Source organism: Saimiri boliviensis, chromosome 15 (assembly GCF_048565385.1).
Source record: "Saimiri boliviensis isolate mSaiBol1 chromosome 15, mSaiBol1.pri, whole genome shotgun sequence".
Taxonomy (NCBI): domain Eukaryota; kingdom Metazoa; phylum Chordata; class Mammalia; order Primates; family Cebidae; genus Saimiri; species Saimiri boliviensis.
This window is the reverse complement of record NC_133463.1, coordinates 25126612-25145579: the sequence shown is the minus strand read 5'-3', so window position 1 is coordinate 25145579 and position 18968 is coordinate 25126612. Positions and strand designations below refer to the sequence as shown.

The 18968-nt window shown below is 38.5% G+C and overlaps 2 protein-coding genes across 4 annotated transcripts in view; one reads left to right on the top strand and one right to left on the bottom strand.

Annotated features, from left to right (window-relative positions):
• Positions 1 to 2744, top strand: part of SBSPON (somatomedin B and thrombospondin type 1 domain containing) — a 30741-nt gene extending 27997 nt beyond the window's left edge. The window contains exon 5 of the mRNA XM_003942625.4: positions 1336 to 2744. Coding sequence (XP_003942674.1) covers positions 1336 to 1453 — 118 coding nt within the window. The 3' untranslated portion in view covers positions 1454 to 2744. The remainder of the gene's footprint in view (positions 1 to 1335) is intronic.
• A 6478-nt stretch (positions 2745 to 9222) lies between these two features.
• Positions 9223 to 18968, bottom strand: part of TERF1 (telomeric repeat binding factor 1) — a 41384-nt gene continuing 31638 nt past the window's right edge. For all 3 annotated transcript variants that reach the window (XM_003942622.4, XM_003942621.4, XM_074386782.1), the window contains one exon: positions 9223 to 13171. In XM_003942622.4, the coding sequence (XP_003942671.1) occupies positions 12995 to 13171 (177 nt within the window). In that variant the 3' untranslated portion in view covers positions 9223 to 12994. The remainder of the gene's footprint in view (positions 13172 to 18968) is intronic.

The window sequence follows — 18968 nt, the reverse complement described above, 5'->3', positions numbered from 1 at the left end:
ATTCTGGTTTTCAGTATGTCAGGTGGAACTGGTAGAAATACAGATTAAAAAGTTAAATATGGGCCTTTCCAGTCAATTATTATTACTGTAGAATGTTTTCATATTTAATAACTTGAATTTATGTTTATTAGTCACTAGTGCCTTGTGGCCTCCATTGAGCATACCATGTGAACAATAAAGTGAGTAAGGAATTTATATCAAATAGAAAATATTTACGTAATATTTTCCAGAATATCTCATCCATGTTTTGATTTTAAATGATTTATAATTTAATTTGTATCCATAAAGTATTTAAACCCTGGCTGAGGTAGCAGTGACCTTAAAAATAATAATTTTAATAATCTGGCTTTGCTCTTTTCGGTTCCCTTGTTGTTGTTGTTTTTTTTTTTTTAATTATAAAATCAGAGTTGGAAAGCATTAAAAGAGATCATTTGGTTCAGACCCCCAATTAAAATATACATGGAACAGTCAGTCATTTTCCTTTATGCAGCACTTGTACTCAGAGAGAGGGGGAAAAGCAAATACAGTAACCACAAGCTACTCTCTTAACATGAAGGTGTTCTAAAGTAGCGATTAATTAAAACTTGCTTTGACAGAAACTAAAGAAGGGAAACTCTGTTTGTGATCATTAAAAAAAAAAAAAAAAAAAAAAATTGAGGAACTGGGTGTGCTGGGTCATGACTCTAATCCCAGCATAAGCCAGGAGGCCCAGGCAGGAGGATAACCTTGCACCCAGGAGTTTGAGACCAGCTGGGCAATGTAGTGAAACTCCATCTCTACAAATAATTTTTCTTTATAAAAGTTAGCCAGACGTGGTGGCATGCACCTGTGGACCCAGCCATCTGGGAGGCTGGGTTGGAAAGATCACTTGAGGCCAAAAGTTCGAGGCTGCAGTGAGCCACGATCGTGCCACTGCACTACAGCCTAAATGGCAGAGGGAAAAAAAGAAAAGAGAAGAAAAAAAGAAGGAAGGAAGGAAGGAGGGAAAGAAATGTGACAACACAGAGTTTTCAAGTGCATTACAATTTTTTTTTGAGACAGGATTTCACTCTGTCACCCAGGCTGAAGTGCAGAGGTGAGATCATGACTCACTGTAGCCTCCAACTCCTGGCAATCCCCCTACCCCAGCCTCCCAAGACCGTAGGCGGGTGCCACCATGTCTGGCTAATTAAAAATAATTTTTCGTTTTGTGTAGATGGGATCTATTTTTGTTTTGTATAAATGGGGTTAAATTTTTAAAAATGAATTTTTTTAACTTCAAGTTTTAATTCTGTAAATTAGACTTTTCTTTGGTATGCTTTTAGTGTAGCTAACATTTTCAAAATATCGTTTCAGAAATCAGACTCTCCATTGGCAAGCAATTGGTAATCCTCGATGTCAAGGAACTTGGAAAAAAGTTCGGCGAGTAGACCAGTGTTCTTGTCCAGCTGTTCACAGTTTTATTTTTATATAGATGGTGATGTAAATATTTCCAAATGCATTTGTAAACGTGCTAAATAATCTCAAGTCATGTTCAATGCTTCCTAAACCTTCAATTTTGGCCAAAGTCCCTGAACACATCATTGCCACACTCCTAAGCAGAGAAAGAAAATTTAGGGGCCAGTTCTCAGGGAACACAGGTCCTTTATTTTTATTTTAACTAAGTTGGAAGACTCATTCAAAAAGCTCCTGTGGTTTTATGTTCTTGACCTTTCATCTGGAGTCCTCTGATTCAGCATGTGGCCGATGAGACAAAGAATACATGTCTGTTTGCTAAAGTAAAATTACTGCAACTCAGTCCAATTATTAGTGATGGAAGTGTCATCTAAGGGGAGCTATGTTTTGAATCTTGCAGTCTTTCTTTTTATTTTATAATCTTTTAAAAGCTTCTCACTTAAAAAAAGTATACAGATATGAACACTCTGACACATATTTCCATACATTTACTATTCCATAAATTCTGCAATAATTTCAAGTAAATTATCACAAATGATTTTTCCACAGGACAAATTATTTAAAATTTTAGTAAGCATCCTGTAATGAAAAACCAACTATACTAAAAACATTTTTTGAAGAAGAATTTTTTTTTTCAGTTAAGCGAAAGGATCAAATGCTTATTCTAGGTCAAGGAGTTCTTTTAAATGTTATAATTTTCATGAAGAGAAATGTTGGCACCAATGAATGAAACAATTGCTTTCATTTCAAAAATTCGACGACCATTTGCATCTAAGATTATTTCCAAGGCTTAAAACCTTAAGCTGAATAACATAATCTTTCAGAGTCTAACTCCAAGTTTAGTTGACTTAAGCTCACTATTTGTTTCCTATCACATTCATTTTCTAATGTTTGGGGTGGATGGAATGTGGATTATGGAAGGCATAGACTTCATTACAGATGCTATGATCTCACACACACAAGTAAATATTAGTCTCCCTATTTTATGACTGGAAAATCAATGAACTAGAGGCAAAATGGCATGTTTAGGACCTGAGGTGACAAGCCATTCTGTAGTCAGCCACAGAGCCAAATTTGGACTTCTCATCCAGGACTCCATGAAAAGCCTGATTTTGCCAAACACTGTGTTGGAAAAGCTAAGCCCCTTTCATTTTTGAAGTAAATTTTAAATTCAGGATATTTAGAGAATTCAGTCTTGAGATGCAAACTATATGAAATGCCTTTGGTTTCAATTAAATAATATTTACTAACAAAATGATTTACTAAAATACGTATTTCTTGGTCCTTATCATGTAATGACAGATTGACAACAGCAATAGGGATGGGAATTTCCCCAATAATTAATAACACCAAGAGTAGCAATATTTCTGACTATATTTTCATTTAATTGTCAAAGTTATTTTTGTGGAAAGTTAAATTATTCAGAAATTAATAATAAAATATGTGAGTCTCATCAAGGTTGGCAACTTCAAGTCAGTATTAACCTTTTCATACTATTTCTAACATTTATAAAGCTAGATTTTTGAAGCTACGTCTGGGTAATTTCCAATGTTACTTAAAATTTTTATACCAGTAAATAAATGTTTTGTTCACATTTATAAAAGCTCTAGACTTATTTTACTAGAAAATAACCCAAATTTTCTGGATTAGTCAGAGAACGATAAAATTTCACCAAAAACAAAACAAAAAATCCTTCAGAATGATTAGGTATAGGTACAATAACCACTAACAGCAATAAAGCTATGATGCATTTATGGTTCCAATGTGTTGTAATATTGAACATAATTGAATTGTATAAAATAAATTTTTCACCTTTTGCATTTAATTTTTGGTGGATGACCAGTAATTGCTTTCTTACTGAGGTTAAATTTTTGTTATTTCTATTCTTGAGAAAATTTTATGGGCTAGAGGAGTTAACTGTTAACTAACAGTTTTGAAAAGTTTGTTATTAATTTCAGCAAAGCTCAAGGGAAAGACCTCAGAATTGAAACATGTAGTCCAAGTGATGAACAAAAACCCAAAAGTTTTTATTTTCAAAGTTAAAATCAAAGCATATAAGACTTCTTGGCATTCTTTTTTAATGAGTGCCTTAGTCTTAGGGCTCTATCCCCAGGCATTCTACAAAGATTTACGAACTCTAGAATCCCTTAATAGACTGATTTTCAAAAGTGCATGTGGAAAAGAATTTCAACAAAAATAAATACAGCCACCAAGAAAGAAGGGGAAAGAAGCTAGGGATAATGGCCATTTTTGAAAAGAAAAGTGAAAAATAAGCGAAGGGAAAAAAAGTAGAAAAAGGACTAAGGTGAACTATAATCACAGTACTCTTTTTAGAGTCTTGCTTTGGTTTTTATTCGAGAATGTTACAATTAAGCATAAACCGCAACAGCAATAAAGTGTTTGGTTCTCATCTGGCATAAAAATTTCAGTTAACTATCTTTTCTAGATATGCAAAAAAAAATGATGTTAATAAAACTGGTTCCTGCCCTCTAAGAATATTCTAGTGAAGTTTCATATAAACAACCACAGATTGGCTTAGAAAGCAAAGACCTGGGCCTTCTGAGGTCCAAGCAATCAGACGAAGAGCACCGTGAGGGATGAGGTCACTCTAGGTCAGGGTGACAGACACACGTTTACCCTCTCTCCTTCCTCAAATCCCACTCAAGTGACAGGATTCACAGAGGAGAATAAGTCCATAGCAAATGAGAAGTGGGGTGGGCAGAATGAGCCCACAGATTTTGAATTATTTTTTTGAAGATTGAAAGCAAATGAGAATATACTGATAGATGAACCAGAATAAAGAGGCCATACCCTTTAACACAGTTACAGAAGCTAGAATCAGAGGTGAGAGCCATTCTTGGTGGGGCGCGGCGGGGGGTGGGGGGAGCAAGCACCAAATGATGAATAAAAAGACTCTCAACCCTAGAGACAGATTTGTGAAACTGAAAATGAAGGATAAGGAAAAGACCATAAAACCTTCCAGAAAGAGAACAACATATTACCAGTAAAGGAATAGGAGGCCACATGAAGACAGCACTCTTCTCATCAGTATCAGTGCATGCTTAAACTCTAACAGAAGAAAGCCTCTAAGCTCTGAGGGAAAATGAATGTGAAACTAACATTCGATAGCAGCCATCACTAATAAAGTGTGAACGGAACATACATACTTTTAGAGGCACAAGGATCGGAAGCTTTATTAAAAGGTCCAAAGCAGGACATTCTGTTTTCCAGTTAAACATGGCAGGTTGGACACATATTTACATCTCAATTTCCAATAAAATTACAGTTAAGAGATTTTAAAAGCCACCCCCCCGCCCCACCAAAACAACAACAAAGTCCACATGAAATGAGAAGGAGGTCAGGAGAAAAAACACAGAAGAGATGGCCACAACATTTCAGGACCAGAAAAGAAGATGGCTATTAAAATCAGAAGAGAAAGCCAAGCACCTAGATCTACGGGTGAATTTGAGTAAGTGAGGTCATTTCTAGCACCCTGGAAAGGCTCTGGAATGGGAGGTTCCAGGTATTTCCTTCAATAGAATGAATGGCTGATGGTTGGTCTAAGAAGTTAGAGCCTTAGATTCCCTGACCCATGCTGCAGGCTGTTGACCTGCAGCATGGGTCAGGGAATGGAGGAGTTTCCAGATTGGAAACACCAGTAATAAGGACTGGGAATGAAGCCTGAGTGAGTCTCTTTACTGACTGCAGACTCCTGGTTCCCTTTTCCATGTGCTCTGAGAATATTGCAGGCAGGGATAGATATGCCCCTCCTTCACTCCCTCACTGCTACTCTCATCCCCACACACAAGTTTGTTAGATTCCTCTCTGAGGAAGTGGATTATTCAAGAGAAATGACTATAGTTGTTGACAGTTGAGGATCCCCTAATGAAAGAGGCAAGTCCCTGTCTGATCAACATACGGGCATATCTCTACCTGGATGTCTTTGTTCAGGCTGCTATTTAAAAAAACACCATAGATGGGTGGTTTAAACAACTAACATTTATTTCTCACAGCTCTGGAGGCTGGAAAATAAAGATGAAGGTACCGTTAGATCTGATGTCTGGTGAGAGCCCTCTCCTTGGTTTGGAGATGGATGCCTTCTTGCTGTCTTCACATAGCAGGGAGAGAGACAGAGGGAGAGAAAGAGAGAGAGAAGAAGAAGAAGAAGAGAGAGAAGAGAGATGGGGCAGGAGGAGAGAGAAAGAGGAAAGCAGGCAGGGAAAGATTTTCATGTCCCTTCTAACAAGGGCACTAATTTTATCATAAGGGCTCTATCCTCATGACTTAATTACCTCCAAAAGGCTCATCTTCAACTCCAACTTCCATCATATTTGGGATAAAGGTTTGAACATATGAATTCTGGGAGGACACAACCACGCAGTCCAAAACATTTGACATGCCCCATCAGTGCTCACAGACCTTGAATCAGCTTTTTTATTTGAATAAACTGCCTGAATAATGAAAAGTTTTCATTGCAGAGTATTGGTAAATGAAGTTCTGTCACTTACCAAATCAATTTTGGGCAAGTCAAAATAACTGAAGCATGCAATTAATAATACCACTCTGCCTGTTAATACTACCATTCTAATTAATAATACCATTCATCAAGGTTCTGCAAGAATTAAATGAGATAACCCACGCAAAGCAAAACATTACACAAATTTGGGGTAAAACAGATGTCAGTTCCTTGAGAACTTATGCAGAAAGGGAAAAATTAATATATATTTAAATTATGACTTGTAAATACCATAAAAACATTGGAAAATTATTACTCTTTTCCTTCGAGAGTTGTAGGTCATATAAATCACTGCATTTCCTGAGTCAAATTGTCTTCATTTTTTTGCTCTTTCAATATAGATTTAAATGAAAACTTACTTTAATGTTATTTTGACATATGAAAGTGTGTGTGTGTGTGTGTGTGTGTGTGTGTGTGTGTGTATGTTGGGTGGATTAAGTTGAAAAAAATAAAAAGCACTTTATGTGTCAATTATCAATATAATGGCTCTCAGCTCCAAATTCACCCTTCTTTGCCCTGCTTTGTGATAGATGGACTTGGGCTAGACTCTGTAAACATCTGTTGACAAAATGACTATTAAGCTTTACCAACAGAGGGCTTTGGAAAGTCTCTGGAGTGAGTGACAGGAAGACCATTCCCTTCCAGTTCTTGTCCTGTCATTATTATTCAGGGGAGAGCTATGTGGATGAGTTCCAGTTGCACCCTCAGGCTACCTCCCCTCCAGGCCACACCCTCCAGTCATAATGGGCTGTAGTTCCACCTGTGGCCTCTGGCCAGTTTCTTCCCCATCTGCAGGCTGTGGTCCAGGGGTAGGAAGGTCCTCTTTGAAGAGGTCCCTTAGCCGTGCAGGAATGGGGGTCCTTTTACACTTCTTACTTCCATTATCGTCTTCTCTTCCTCAGCAAGGGGGCCAGAGGCCAAAGCCCACACATTGAGGTGGGAATAACTAAATGAGGTCACCGAAAGACTATATTCTTAGGGGGAGATTGAACCAGAAGTCACTTCAAACCCTCCCTTCTCAAGGAACAGTGCAAGCACTGAATGGGACTAAGAGGTCATTGGCAGTCAGCTATCCTATGGATTTGTAGCCCAAATTCTCATCACGAGGCTGAGCTTGGAAAACCAACCTGTTAATTTAATTTAAAAGTGGTTCCAAACTTGGAAACTTCCCAAACTGGAAAGAAATCAAGGGAACTAAAAGAAGTTCCCAGATTCAGAAGTAATTTAACTGCCTGCCAGAACAAGGTCCAGCGAATTTTAAAGAAAGGAAACACACTCTAGAACTCCACAGCAAAGGTCAGGAAACTATCACCTGTGCTAAATCCAGTTTGTTGTTGTAAATATAGTTTTATTGGAACATAGCCATACCCGCTCATTTATATACTGCCTCTGGCTAATTTGAGGCAGAGTACAGAGACTGTACGGCCCGCGAAGCCTAAAATATGTACTATTTGGCTCTTTACAGAAAAAGTTTGCCATGTCCCTTCTGGCTTAGACCGTTAACATTTAATGTAATTATCGATGTGGTTGGATTTAGGTGTACCATTTTATTTCTTCTGTTTGTCCCTGTGGTTTTGTTTGTTTCACTACTTTTTGTTTCCAGTTTGTGTGAATAATCTTTATTATTCCAAATAGAGTAATCTAGTATTCTATTGGCTATCTGTATTTTTGAAAAAAATGCTTGCTTTAGGAATTACAATATTCATACCTAACTTTTCATGGTTGACCCTTGCTGTGGAGTTCTAGATTGTGTTTCCTTCCTTTAAAATTCATTGGACCTTCTTCTGGCAGGCTATTCTTTCTAAAATCACACTTCATGTGAAATGCAAAAGCCTAGTAGCCAAAAACTGGAAACAAATCTGAGACTGAGCATATATATGGACGATGGACAGAGCTTCTGTGACAACAGAACTCTCACCCACACCCTCTGCAGCAACCAGTCCTGGAAGCCAAACCACAATCTCCACAGCAATCCATTCAGAATGATCAAGACGTACTCAATTACTGCTATTATCCCAACATTTTGCTCCCTCTTCCAACTTGGGACCAATCAGAGAAACCCAAGCAGGTTCCACAAAACAATCCTGTAAGATGCCTGCGGCTAGCTGGTCAGCTTCCAGCTTCCTCATGCCAACACCCTCCGAGCAGAGCATTCCTGAACCTTCCCCTTTTTCCCCCACTATAACCCTGTCTGCCTTTGAGTATGCTAAACACAAGAAATTGTGGCTGATTCCTTTGCTACAGCAAGCTCTGAATGAATAGTGTTTTTCTCACGTTTGGTCTTCATTTATTTTCACCCTTCAAATGCTCATCAACAGCATAAATTATTGATAGAATCAATAGATAGGCTGTAGTGGATCAATAGAATCAATAGATAGGCTGTAGATATCAATAGATAGGCAATAGAATCAATAGATAGGCTGTAGATAGGCTGTAGTGGATTAGTGCAGAAATAAAAACTAACAAGCTATAGCTACAATTTGAATTGTACAAACATGCCGAGTGAAAGATGGCAAAGAATATGTACAGCATTTCGCCTAATTTCCTTAATGGTCATGAGTCCAAAAGAACAAAATATACTCTTTCATTTGGGAGGTTGAGGCAGGAGGATTTCTTGAGAACAGGAGTTAAAGACAACCCTGGGCAACAAAGCGAGACCACATCTCTATTTAAAAAAATAAAATAAATTAAAAATGATAATTCTCCCAGGCTTTGCAGATTGGTTCTGATTGGGCATTCCTTCAGTGCTTAGCCAAGCCATCTACAATTCTGCTTTAGCTTCCACCTCCTGCTTCTGTGGAGCCTAAAGATCAGTCAGAGGTGCAGGCCTAGAGTCCTCTCAGGTCTTTTCTGAAAATGTGTCTGGTGCTAGGCAAGTGTGTGGCCTTCCGGATTACCTATTACAGACAAGAGCCCTTCTGAGCCTTATCTCTCTCGTATCTTCCTCCCAGTATTTCCTTCCCAAGCTTTTTGGTCTGTTTGCTGCTTGCCCCATTTGTTGTCCCCAGCCCCAGGTGGCTGCAGGTAATGCTTTTGATAAGCACTGTGAGGCTGTTCCAGCATGGAGAGGGGGCGAAACAAAGGCAAACTTGAGCTGAACTTTCAGGAGCTGCCAGGCAGGTCAAAGCACATCCACATTTCTGAGAGCAAGATCTGTATTGCCTGCTCTGGCACCATCAAAATGCACCAGGAACAGAAGCCACTGTCCTTTCAGCTGTTGCCTGGCTGGGAGATGAGGCATGGTAGGTATGTAAGCAAAAACACCAAAACCCTTTTATTAAATAGCCTCTTTATTAAGCATTCCTCTGGTGGTTGTTTTTATTAGATAGCAGAGACCTAAAAAGTTGATCTTAAGTTTTTGCTAGCAATGGTCACTTCAGTAGAAGGACAGATCTTTGGAGCTCCCTCTTTTGCTATTTTTGATGATGTTACTATATAACATTTTAGCATAATTAACTTTTATAAATAGAGGATAGGATAGTGGGTGTCAGAATTTGGGGGAAGGATACAGGAGAGAGGTGCGTGTGCTTACAAAAGAGCAATGTGAGGGATTCTCATGGTGGTGGATATATGAACACAAGTGATAATACTGTTTAGATCTAAATACACAGAATACAAAACTGGGGAAATAAGAGGAATGAATTGTATCAATATAAATATCCTGGTGGTGATACACAATAGTTTTACAAAATATTAATATTTGGGGGAAAAGGGCCAAGTGTACAAGAGATCTCTGTATTGTCTTACAATTGCATGTGAATTTACATTATCTCAACAAAAATTCCCACTAAAAAGAATTCAGTGGCCAGGCGCAGTGGCTCATGCCTGTGATCCCAGCACCTTGGGAGGTTGAGGCGGGTGGATCTCTTGGGACCAGCAGTTTGTGACCAAACTGGGCAACATGAAGAAGTCCCGTTTCTACAAAGAAATACAAGATTTAGCTGGGCGTGGTGGCACATGCCTGCAGTCCAAGCTACTCGGGAGGCTGAGGTAGGAGAATCCCCTGAGCCCAGGAAGTAGAGGCTGCAGTGAGCCGTGATTGTGCCACTGCACTCCAGGATGGGCAATGAAGTGAGATCCTGTCTCAAAACAAAACAAAACAAAACAAAACAAAACAAAACAAAACAAAACAAAACAGGATTCAGAATACTCAGACTGGAGAAGATGAGGTTTTAGGACTGTATTACCCAACTTGTTTTGCTTATAATTTCTCTTTTTTTGTATCCACAAGTTATGTGATTAAAAATCTTATGTTTAAATAAATCTAAAATAGCTCTTCTAAGAAGTATAATTCAAAATAAGAAAGGACCATACTATAATTGATACCAATTTTTCTTTTCTAGTTGTACGTGAAATAACAGGGCATCTTACAATTAATGGCAACTTAGATTTTACGATTTATGATACGTGTTTGGAATGAAGTTGACTTAACAAGTCTATTTTGACTCATGATGCCAGCCTTCGAACTAATCATCAAAATGTCTCCAATAAACAATGACAGTATCTCACGGTGTAACAAGATAAAGGAGCCAGGAAACATATGGTAATCATCCATGTTTCTGTTTATATATAGTATATAGAACAACAAATTCAGGAACTATGGGAAAGTAACATATAAAACCTTAATAGGAAATAGAGATTATAAAACACTACCATATGATTTTTTTATATTGAAGCAAATACTTCAATATTCCAATATTTTTACTCACTTGCTAAATAAAGCATACAACTCAAAATGCTAAATAATTGTCTAAATCTGTTAAAGAATAAAACGTTAGTGAAAAACCAAAATTGCTTAGTAAGGTATGTATAACTTTATTACCTATCATAGACATCAAGATTATCATAGTTAATACCAACTTAAGCTTTATAGAATACTGTTTTAGGTCAAATATTGATATATTAAATGAAGGTATCAGAGAATCTTGTATTTATGGCATCAAGTTATAAAGATCTATTCAAAACTATTTTTTGTCAAAGTTTAAACACTGGAACAAAAGTCAAGTTGTTTCTAAATGAGACACAAAGGATTCTTGCTAATAGTACAAATTTTGTCCCCTGGGTAATGCTTTTTCTTTTTGTTTTTTTTGAGACAAAGTCTCTCTCTGTCACCAGGCTGGAGTGCAGTGGCTCGATCTCCGCTCATTGGAACTTCTGCCTCCTGGGTTCAAGTGATTCTCCTGCTTCAGCCTCCCAAGTAACTGGGACTACAGGTGCATGCCACCATGCCCAGTATTTTTTTTTTAAAGTATAGATGGGGTTTCACCATGTTGGCCAGTATGGACCACCCGCATCGGTCTCCCAAAGTGCTGGGACTACAGGCATGAGTCACCATACCTGGCTGTCTTTTGCTTTTTTAAAAAAAATTATTTCAATTTTTATTTTAGAGTCAGGGAACACATGGGAAGGTTTGTTGGCTGGGTATACTAGGTTTGTGATGCTGAGGTTTGGGGTACGGATGATCCCTTCACTCAGGTAGTGAGCAGAGTACCCAGTAGGTATTTTTCAGTTCCTGCTCCCCACCCTACCTCCCCAGTGTCTACTGTTCCCATGTGTCCTTGGGTATTACTGTTTTCAAGTTTTTTTTCTTTTTTTTCTTTTTTTTTTTGAGACGGAGTTTCGCTCTTGTTACCCAGGCTGGAGTGCAATGGCACGATCTCGGCTCACCGCAACCTCCGCCTCCTGGGTTCAGGCAATTCTCTTGCCTCAGCCTCCTGAGTAGCTGGGATTACAGGCACGTGCCACCATGCCCAGCTAATTTTTTGTATTTTTAGTAGAGACAGGGTTTCACCATGTTGACCAGGATGGTCTCGATCTCTCGACCTCGTAATCCACCCGCCTCGGCCTCCCAAAGTGCTGGGATTACAGGCTTGAGCCACCGCGCCCGGCCTCAAGTTTTTTTCTTTACATGAAGCCACTGAAAGCAAACGTATGTCATACTTATAGGTTACTTTGTACATTTATCATTCTATTAATGAATGTCTTAAGTAATTAAGCAGTATATTAAGGCCACAAACCAAGTCATTATCTCATATCAAAGGACTATTGTTTTTTTTTTTTTTTTTTTTTTTTTTGAGACGGAGTTTCGCTCTTGTTACCCAGGCTGGAGTGCAATGGCACGATCTCGGCTCACCGCAACCTCCGCCTCCTGGGTTCAGGCAATTCTCCTGCCTCAACCTCCTGAGTAGCTGAGATTACAGGCACGCGCCACCATGCCCAGCTAATTTTTTGTATTTTAAGTAGAGACGGGGTTTCACCGTGTTGACAAGGATGGTCTCGATCTCCTGACCTCGTGATCCACCCGCCTCAGCCTCCCAAAGTGCTGGGATTACAGGCTTGAGCCACCGCGCCCGGCCAAAGGACTATTGTTATTCAATTATCTAAAAAGTTCATTTTAATGGGTTACGTTACAGGGTTGAGGTCAGCCTACAGACACAAAATAGGTTAATTAAAATATTTTTTTCAGATCAGCTTTTAATTTTTTCACTGGAATAGGATTTGGGGGTGGGGATAGTAAATGTGGCAGGGTTCAACAAATTTACAGTTTATCAAAAGGTTCTTTTTTTTTGAGACGAAGTTTTGCTCTTGTTACCCAGGCTGGAGTGCAATGGCGCGATCTCGGCTCACCGCAACCTCCGCCTCCTGGGTTCAAGCAATTCTCCTGCCTCAGCCTCCTGAGTAGCTAGGATTACAGGCACGTGCCACCATGCTCAGCTAATTTTTTGTATTTTTAGTAGAGACGGGGTTTCACCACGTTGACCAGGATGGTCTCAATCTGTCGACCTCGTGATCCACCCGCCTCGGCCTCCCAAAGTGCTGGGATTACAGGCTTGAGCCACCGTGCCCGGCAAAAGGTTCTTAAAGAATACAGTGATAGCATATACTTTAATTCTTATAGCACAAACCCTTATATTGATGGTCACAGAAAAATACTGTAATGCTTTAAATAAAAGTTTTAAAATACATCAATGATGCAAGTTTCAAACAAAATGTAGTGATCTACATGTACTTAACTGTCCTTTCGTCAAGCTTTTACAAACACAATCAGTCTTCACTGTCTGAGCAAATGAGTTTTAGTTTCTTCATGGTCCTCCATCTGTCTTTTAACATGACACTTGTCCGGTTGTTGAATTTATAATGCAACAGTATTTTAGACCAGTTTCCCTCTCCAAATTTCCTCACGCCAGATCTCAAATTCTTGTCTTCTTCCCAAAGCCATGCCTTTTGATAAAAAGTAAAACAGCTATTAACAGAAACAATTATTTAAAAAGAAAATACCTACTACAAAAGTCAGTTAAAAAAAATCAAAATAATGCTTAGTTTCTTAAAGACAGAAGATTTTTCTAAACATTTCCTAGATTTTTATGAGATTTTACATTTATCATAACATTTTTAGAGACCATTATTATTACTGTTCATTTGATGTAACCTCACCTGGCCAAGATCAGATAGATTTTACATTTATCATAACATTTTTAGAGACCATTATTATTACTGTTCATTTGATGTAACCTCACCTGGCCAAGACATCAGACAGTGCTACATGTCGAGTCAATTTGTCTGACTTTAAGGCTACACTGTCTCTTAAAATGCCAACAACTGTTAACAGTTGTATTTATTAATCCTCCAAATCTCCAAATAGAATTTACGAACGTTTAGTAGTTCACTAATGAACTCAGTGAAAACCCTGTTCTGCCTATGTTAGGGGAAGCGTTACACACACATACACAACTCAAATCTTGTCTAAAATAGACTTTGAAAAACACAACTAACGTAAACTAATTAAAAACATCTAATTTGCCAGGTGCAGTGGCTCAAGCCTGTAATCCCAGCACTTTGGGAGGCCGAGGCGGGTGGATCACGAGGTCAAGTGATCGAGACCATCTTGGTCAACACGGTGAAACCCCGTCTCTACTAAAAATACAAAAAATTAGCTGGGCATGGTGGCGCGTGCCTGTAATCCCAGCTACTCAGGAGACTGAGGCAGGAGAATCGCCTGAACCCGGGAGGCGGAGGTTGTGGTGAGCCGAGATCGTGCCATTGCACTCCAGCCTGGGCAACAAGAGCGAAACTGTCTCAAAAAAAAAAAAAAAAAAAAAAAAAATCATCTAATTTTAGGCTGAGAGAAAATGCTTGAAATAAAAAATTTAAAAAGCAAATTTAATACTATACACAGAAAAATTACTGATACTTGGCATTTGCTACAGGTGACCAACTAATTACTCCTTCTGTTGGCATGCCAAAAAAGCAATCTGACCATCTGTGTGATTATTTACTGCGACTAGACTAAAAGACATTCTCCAGCACTTCACATTTTCTTTAAAAACCCAGTTCATCAACCCGCATTCATTCAGATGGCTACTATCAAAAAAACATAAAATAAGTGTTGGTGAGGATATGGATGAATTGGAACCTGTGGACACTGTTGGTGGAAATGTAAAATTATAGCGCCACTATGGAAAACAGTATGCAGTTAACCAAAAAATTTAAAAAAGGACTACCATATGATCCAGCAATTCTACTTCTGGGTATATATCCGAAAGAGTTGAGAGCTGGGGCCTGAAGAGAGATTTGTGCAACCATGTTCATAGCAGCATTATTCACAACAGTTAAAAGGTGGAAGCAACCCAACTGTCCAGCAATTGATAAATGGATAAACCAAATGTTTATATTGTAATTCAGCCTTAAAAAGAAAGTTCCAATGCATTCTAGAACATGGATGAACCTTGAGGACACTACGTCAGACAGAAAAAGACAAATATTCTACTACTTTAGTGATATGAGGTACCTAGATTAGTTCAATTCATAAACAGAAAGTAGAATGATGGTTGCAAGGGGGTTGGGCGGATGGAAATGGAGTTACTGTTAAATGGGTACGGTTTCAGTTTTGTAAGAGGAAGCATGCTATTCATAGATGGTAGTGATGGTAGCACAATAAGAATGTATTTAATGCTACCAAACTGTACATTTAAAAATAGTTAAAATGGTAAATGATAAACTTTATATTATGTATACTTTACTATAATTAAAGGAAAAAAAACCTCTTGTGTGATGCCATTAATTAGGAAGAATTCAAGGTGGCCTGAAGAAGACAAACATGACGTGAGAACCATCGTGCATATTGACTCGATACCAGAGTTGGCAGTGACCACAACCAAACCCCAGGTATAAGTTTGATTGAGCTACCTTAAACCTGATCATCTGTTCTTGCCGTCCCTCTGCTTTGTGACTTAATCCAAGATACCAACCTGGTCTCTTCTGTACCTGCTTTTGCTTGTTTGTCTGCAGCACACCTACTGGCAACTATACTGCTTACAAGTACATGGCTATTCAATCTCTAGACAAAGACTGACAGCCTCCTATGCCCATGTATTACTGCCTGACTCAGCCTTCATTCCTACAAAACCTCACGACACTGCTTGTCATTAACTGATAAAAAACAAGAGATGTATTATTTTTTCATGTGTGGGGTGACTAATTAAAATGACTTCAACAGTGGGTTATTAATCTTTGGGGTCACAGAAATCTTATAGATACACTCCACAGAAAAGTGTAAGTATCTAAAATTTTATATACAAATTTGGGGGCCACATAGACTCCCTTTAAAGAGCCTATCAACTCCATGGTCTCCAAGTTAAGAATTTCTGTTCTTTCAAGAAATTGTCATATATCATTCAGCTTTAAAAAATTGTGGTTTAGGAAAATTTCATGCACATATACAGCATTGTTTTCTTGTTTTTATCTGAGCTATAGTATTTTTAATAAGGAGCATAGATGATGTCTTATACAATACAAAAGCCCCTTTCTTTCAAGAAGTGGCCAATATTCTCTGTTTGAATCCTATTTGGGGTGCTTGGTGCAGTAAGTTTAAGCAGTATTTTCCAGTGGATCTTCTATAGCAGGGGTCAGCAAGTTACTGCCAAAACCCAGCCCAAGGTTGGTTTTCTACAGCCCTGAAGCTAAGAATCATTTTTACATTTAAAAAAGTCATTTAAAAAATTAAAATACTTAAAACATGTAACAGAAACTACGCATATTTCACATACATAGTTTCTATAAATCTTACTCTTTATGGAAAAATTTTGCTCACTCCGAACCTAGAGGAAAGTAGTAATGTTGTCAGTAAAGATTAACTGAACAGTGTTTAGCATTAAGTATTTTTTTCTTCTATTGAAAAAGAGCAACTAGCTTGATATAATGATTATGCCTTATTTTGCTTGATCTAAATGTTTTCAGGCTTTGCTTAATTTTACCTGTGACTGAAAGAGTCTTGAAAAACATCATATAGAATAAGCCATCAGTCTGGAAAGTAAGGAAAGCTTTTATTTTTAAGTTTTGAGGTTAAGTGGCCTAGTAATCACTGGTACCAACTCCTACTACTTTCTTTTTTTTTTTAATTTTTATTGCATTTTAGGTTTTGGGGTACATGTGATGAACATGCAAGATTGTTGCATAGGTACACACATGGCAGTGTGGTTTGCTGCCTTCCGTCCCCTCACCTGTATCTGTCATTTCTCCCCATGCTATCTCTTCCCACCTCCCCACCCCCCCGCCCCTCCCCTCTTTCCCCCCAACGGACCCCAGTGTGTAGTGCTCCCCTCCCTGTGTCCATGTGTTCTCATTGTTCAACACCCGCCTATGAGTGAGAATATATGGTGTTTGATTTTCTGCTCTTGTGTCAGTTTGCTGAGAATGATGGTTTCCAGGTTCATCCATGTCCCTACAAAGGATGTGTACTCATCGTTTTTGATGGCTGTGTAATATTCCATGGTCCTACTACTTTCTTTTTTTTTTTTTTTTTAAGATGGAGTTTCGCTCTTGTTACCCAGGCTGGAGTGCAATGGCACGATCTCGGCTCACCACAATCTCCGCCTCCTGGGTTCAGGCAATTCTCCTGCCTCAGCCTCCTGAGTAGCTGGGATTACAGGCATGCACCACCATGCCCAGCTAATTTTTTGTATTTTTAGTAGAGACGGGGTTTCACCATGTTGACCAGGATGGTCTCGATCTCTCGACCTCGTGATCCACCCGCCTCAGCCTCCCAAAGTGCTGGGATTACAGGCTTGAGCCACCGCGCCCGGCTGTCCTACTACTTTCTATAGCTAGAGCTGAATGAGTGACACAACTGACCTATCAGTGTCAGATCAGAAAGAAAACGTAAGGGCAGTGCAATTTCATAAAGTCTACTATTGTGCTTAAAACTTTCCATTTCCTCATTTTATACATTAAACTGATTGTACCAGATTCACAGTAATAGTTTAAGGGAAGAGTTTAAGATGATCTATTTCTGGACATTAAACCTATAAAACCCATTTCTTTTGTTCTATTGTTGTTTGTCTTTTATTTTCTCAAAAAATCAAAAATAAAATCAATACAAAATCATAACAACTTCAGCCATGCCAACATCCTGAAAAGATACAAAGAGCATATAACAAATTAAAACACACCAATCTTTTTCTTTCCCAAGGCTAGAAATTATATAACTTAAGATCTGAAAACTGTATGTCCATTCTAAAGAACAAATAATGCTTTTTAATGCCTTAAAATGATACTACTAACAGTAAAAGACAATACTGTTACAGTATTTCTCATTACATACTGTTTATGGAAAAAAGTTTGAAAGGCATTTACTTTTCTTCTTTAATGGAATACATTTGTAAAAGAAGGGCTCTTTAGTTCTGATAAGGAAGAAATATCTGTCTAACAGACCAATGCATCAAAAAGAAAACTGTCCAAGTAGACATAGGCTATTGCCATAAATTTTTTAAAAACCTCAATACAAAATAAAATTAAGTCTGTCACTTATTTTCTAAAACAAGTATTTTAACAAAAAGCCAACAATGGAAAGCTAAAAAATAAAACCAGGCACTTGTGATAGCCACAGAATTCTTTTTTGGCATAGGAAATGGTGACAGATATTATCACTGATTATGTGGTTGATATCCTATATTTTGGTTTGAACAGAAGAGAAAAAACTGCTTTCTTTATATATATCTGTAAATAACACCTACAATCTCACTTGGAATGATTGTGGAAAAACTACAGGGAAAGATCAGTTGTTGTATAAGGCAGAAACTTGTGGTTTCCAGTCCTATATGTGAAGAGCTTGGAAATCATCACGCCAGTCCCCAGAAGAAAAAAAGCTGTTGATCAAACTGAAAATCAGTAACTCTTCTTAGATACAACAAAGAATTAATGTCACATGGCAAACTGCTGCCCTAAAAACTAGAGAAGCTCAGAGGCAGATGAGCAGAAGCTCACAGGTGGAGCCAATACTGGTAGAAGCAATTAACTGAGACTGAGGAACTGATGGAGGCTCAGTGGGGATAAGCTTGAGAGTTAAAAACTCCATGGGCCCAGTTTCAGAGGGACTCATAAACTTGTATGAGTTTTATCTCCAGGAGCCCTACCAGGTCTCAGGGTGAAGATCAGACAAAAATTCCTTCCTGCTTCCGACAGGGGGAGGGGAAAAAGAGCCATTTTGAAATACTCCATTTCAAAATAAATAAGGAGAGTGTTCTGGTCTCCTTAATAAAATCCTGCCCTCAAGAGAAACAATTTTGCCAGAACCTAACTGACTGAGGCTTTAAAAGAGCCTAACTTAGCCGTGGAAATACTCAACCCCAACCCTCTCTAGCCTTCAAGTCTCACCCAAGGGGTGGTGGACTGAGAAGCATTTATGAAGGTCACAGACCAGGACACAGGCTTACTAAAAGAAAGAGATCTATGTACAGGACTCGAGAATGTATCACCTCCTCTTATCTTACCGCCACAACAGTCAGGATCCTGGGCATTACAGCTAAAAGAGCTCCCTCAGACTCTTACTAAAGCAGTCTCTAGGGAAACCCATAGACAACAAGAGACAAAAACAAGACACTGGAGGAAATTTTATTTATTTATTTATTTATTTATTTATTTATTTATTTATTTATTTATTTTTAAGATGGGGTTTCACCGTGATGGCCAGGCTGGTCTTGAACTCCTGACCTCAGGTGATCCACCCACCTCGGCCTCCCAA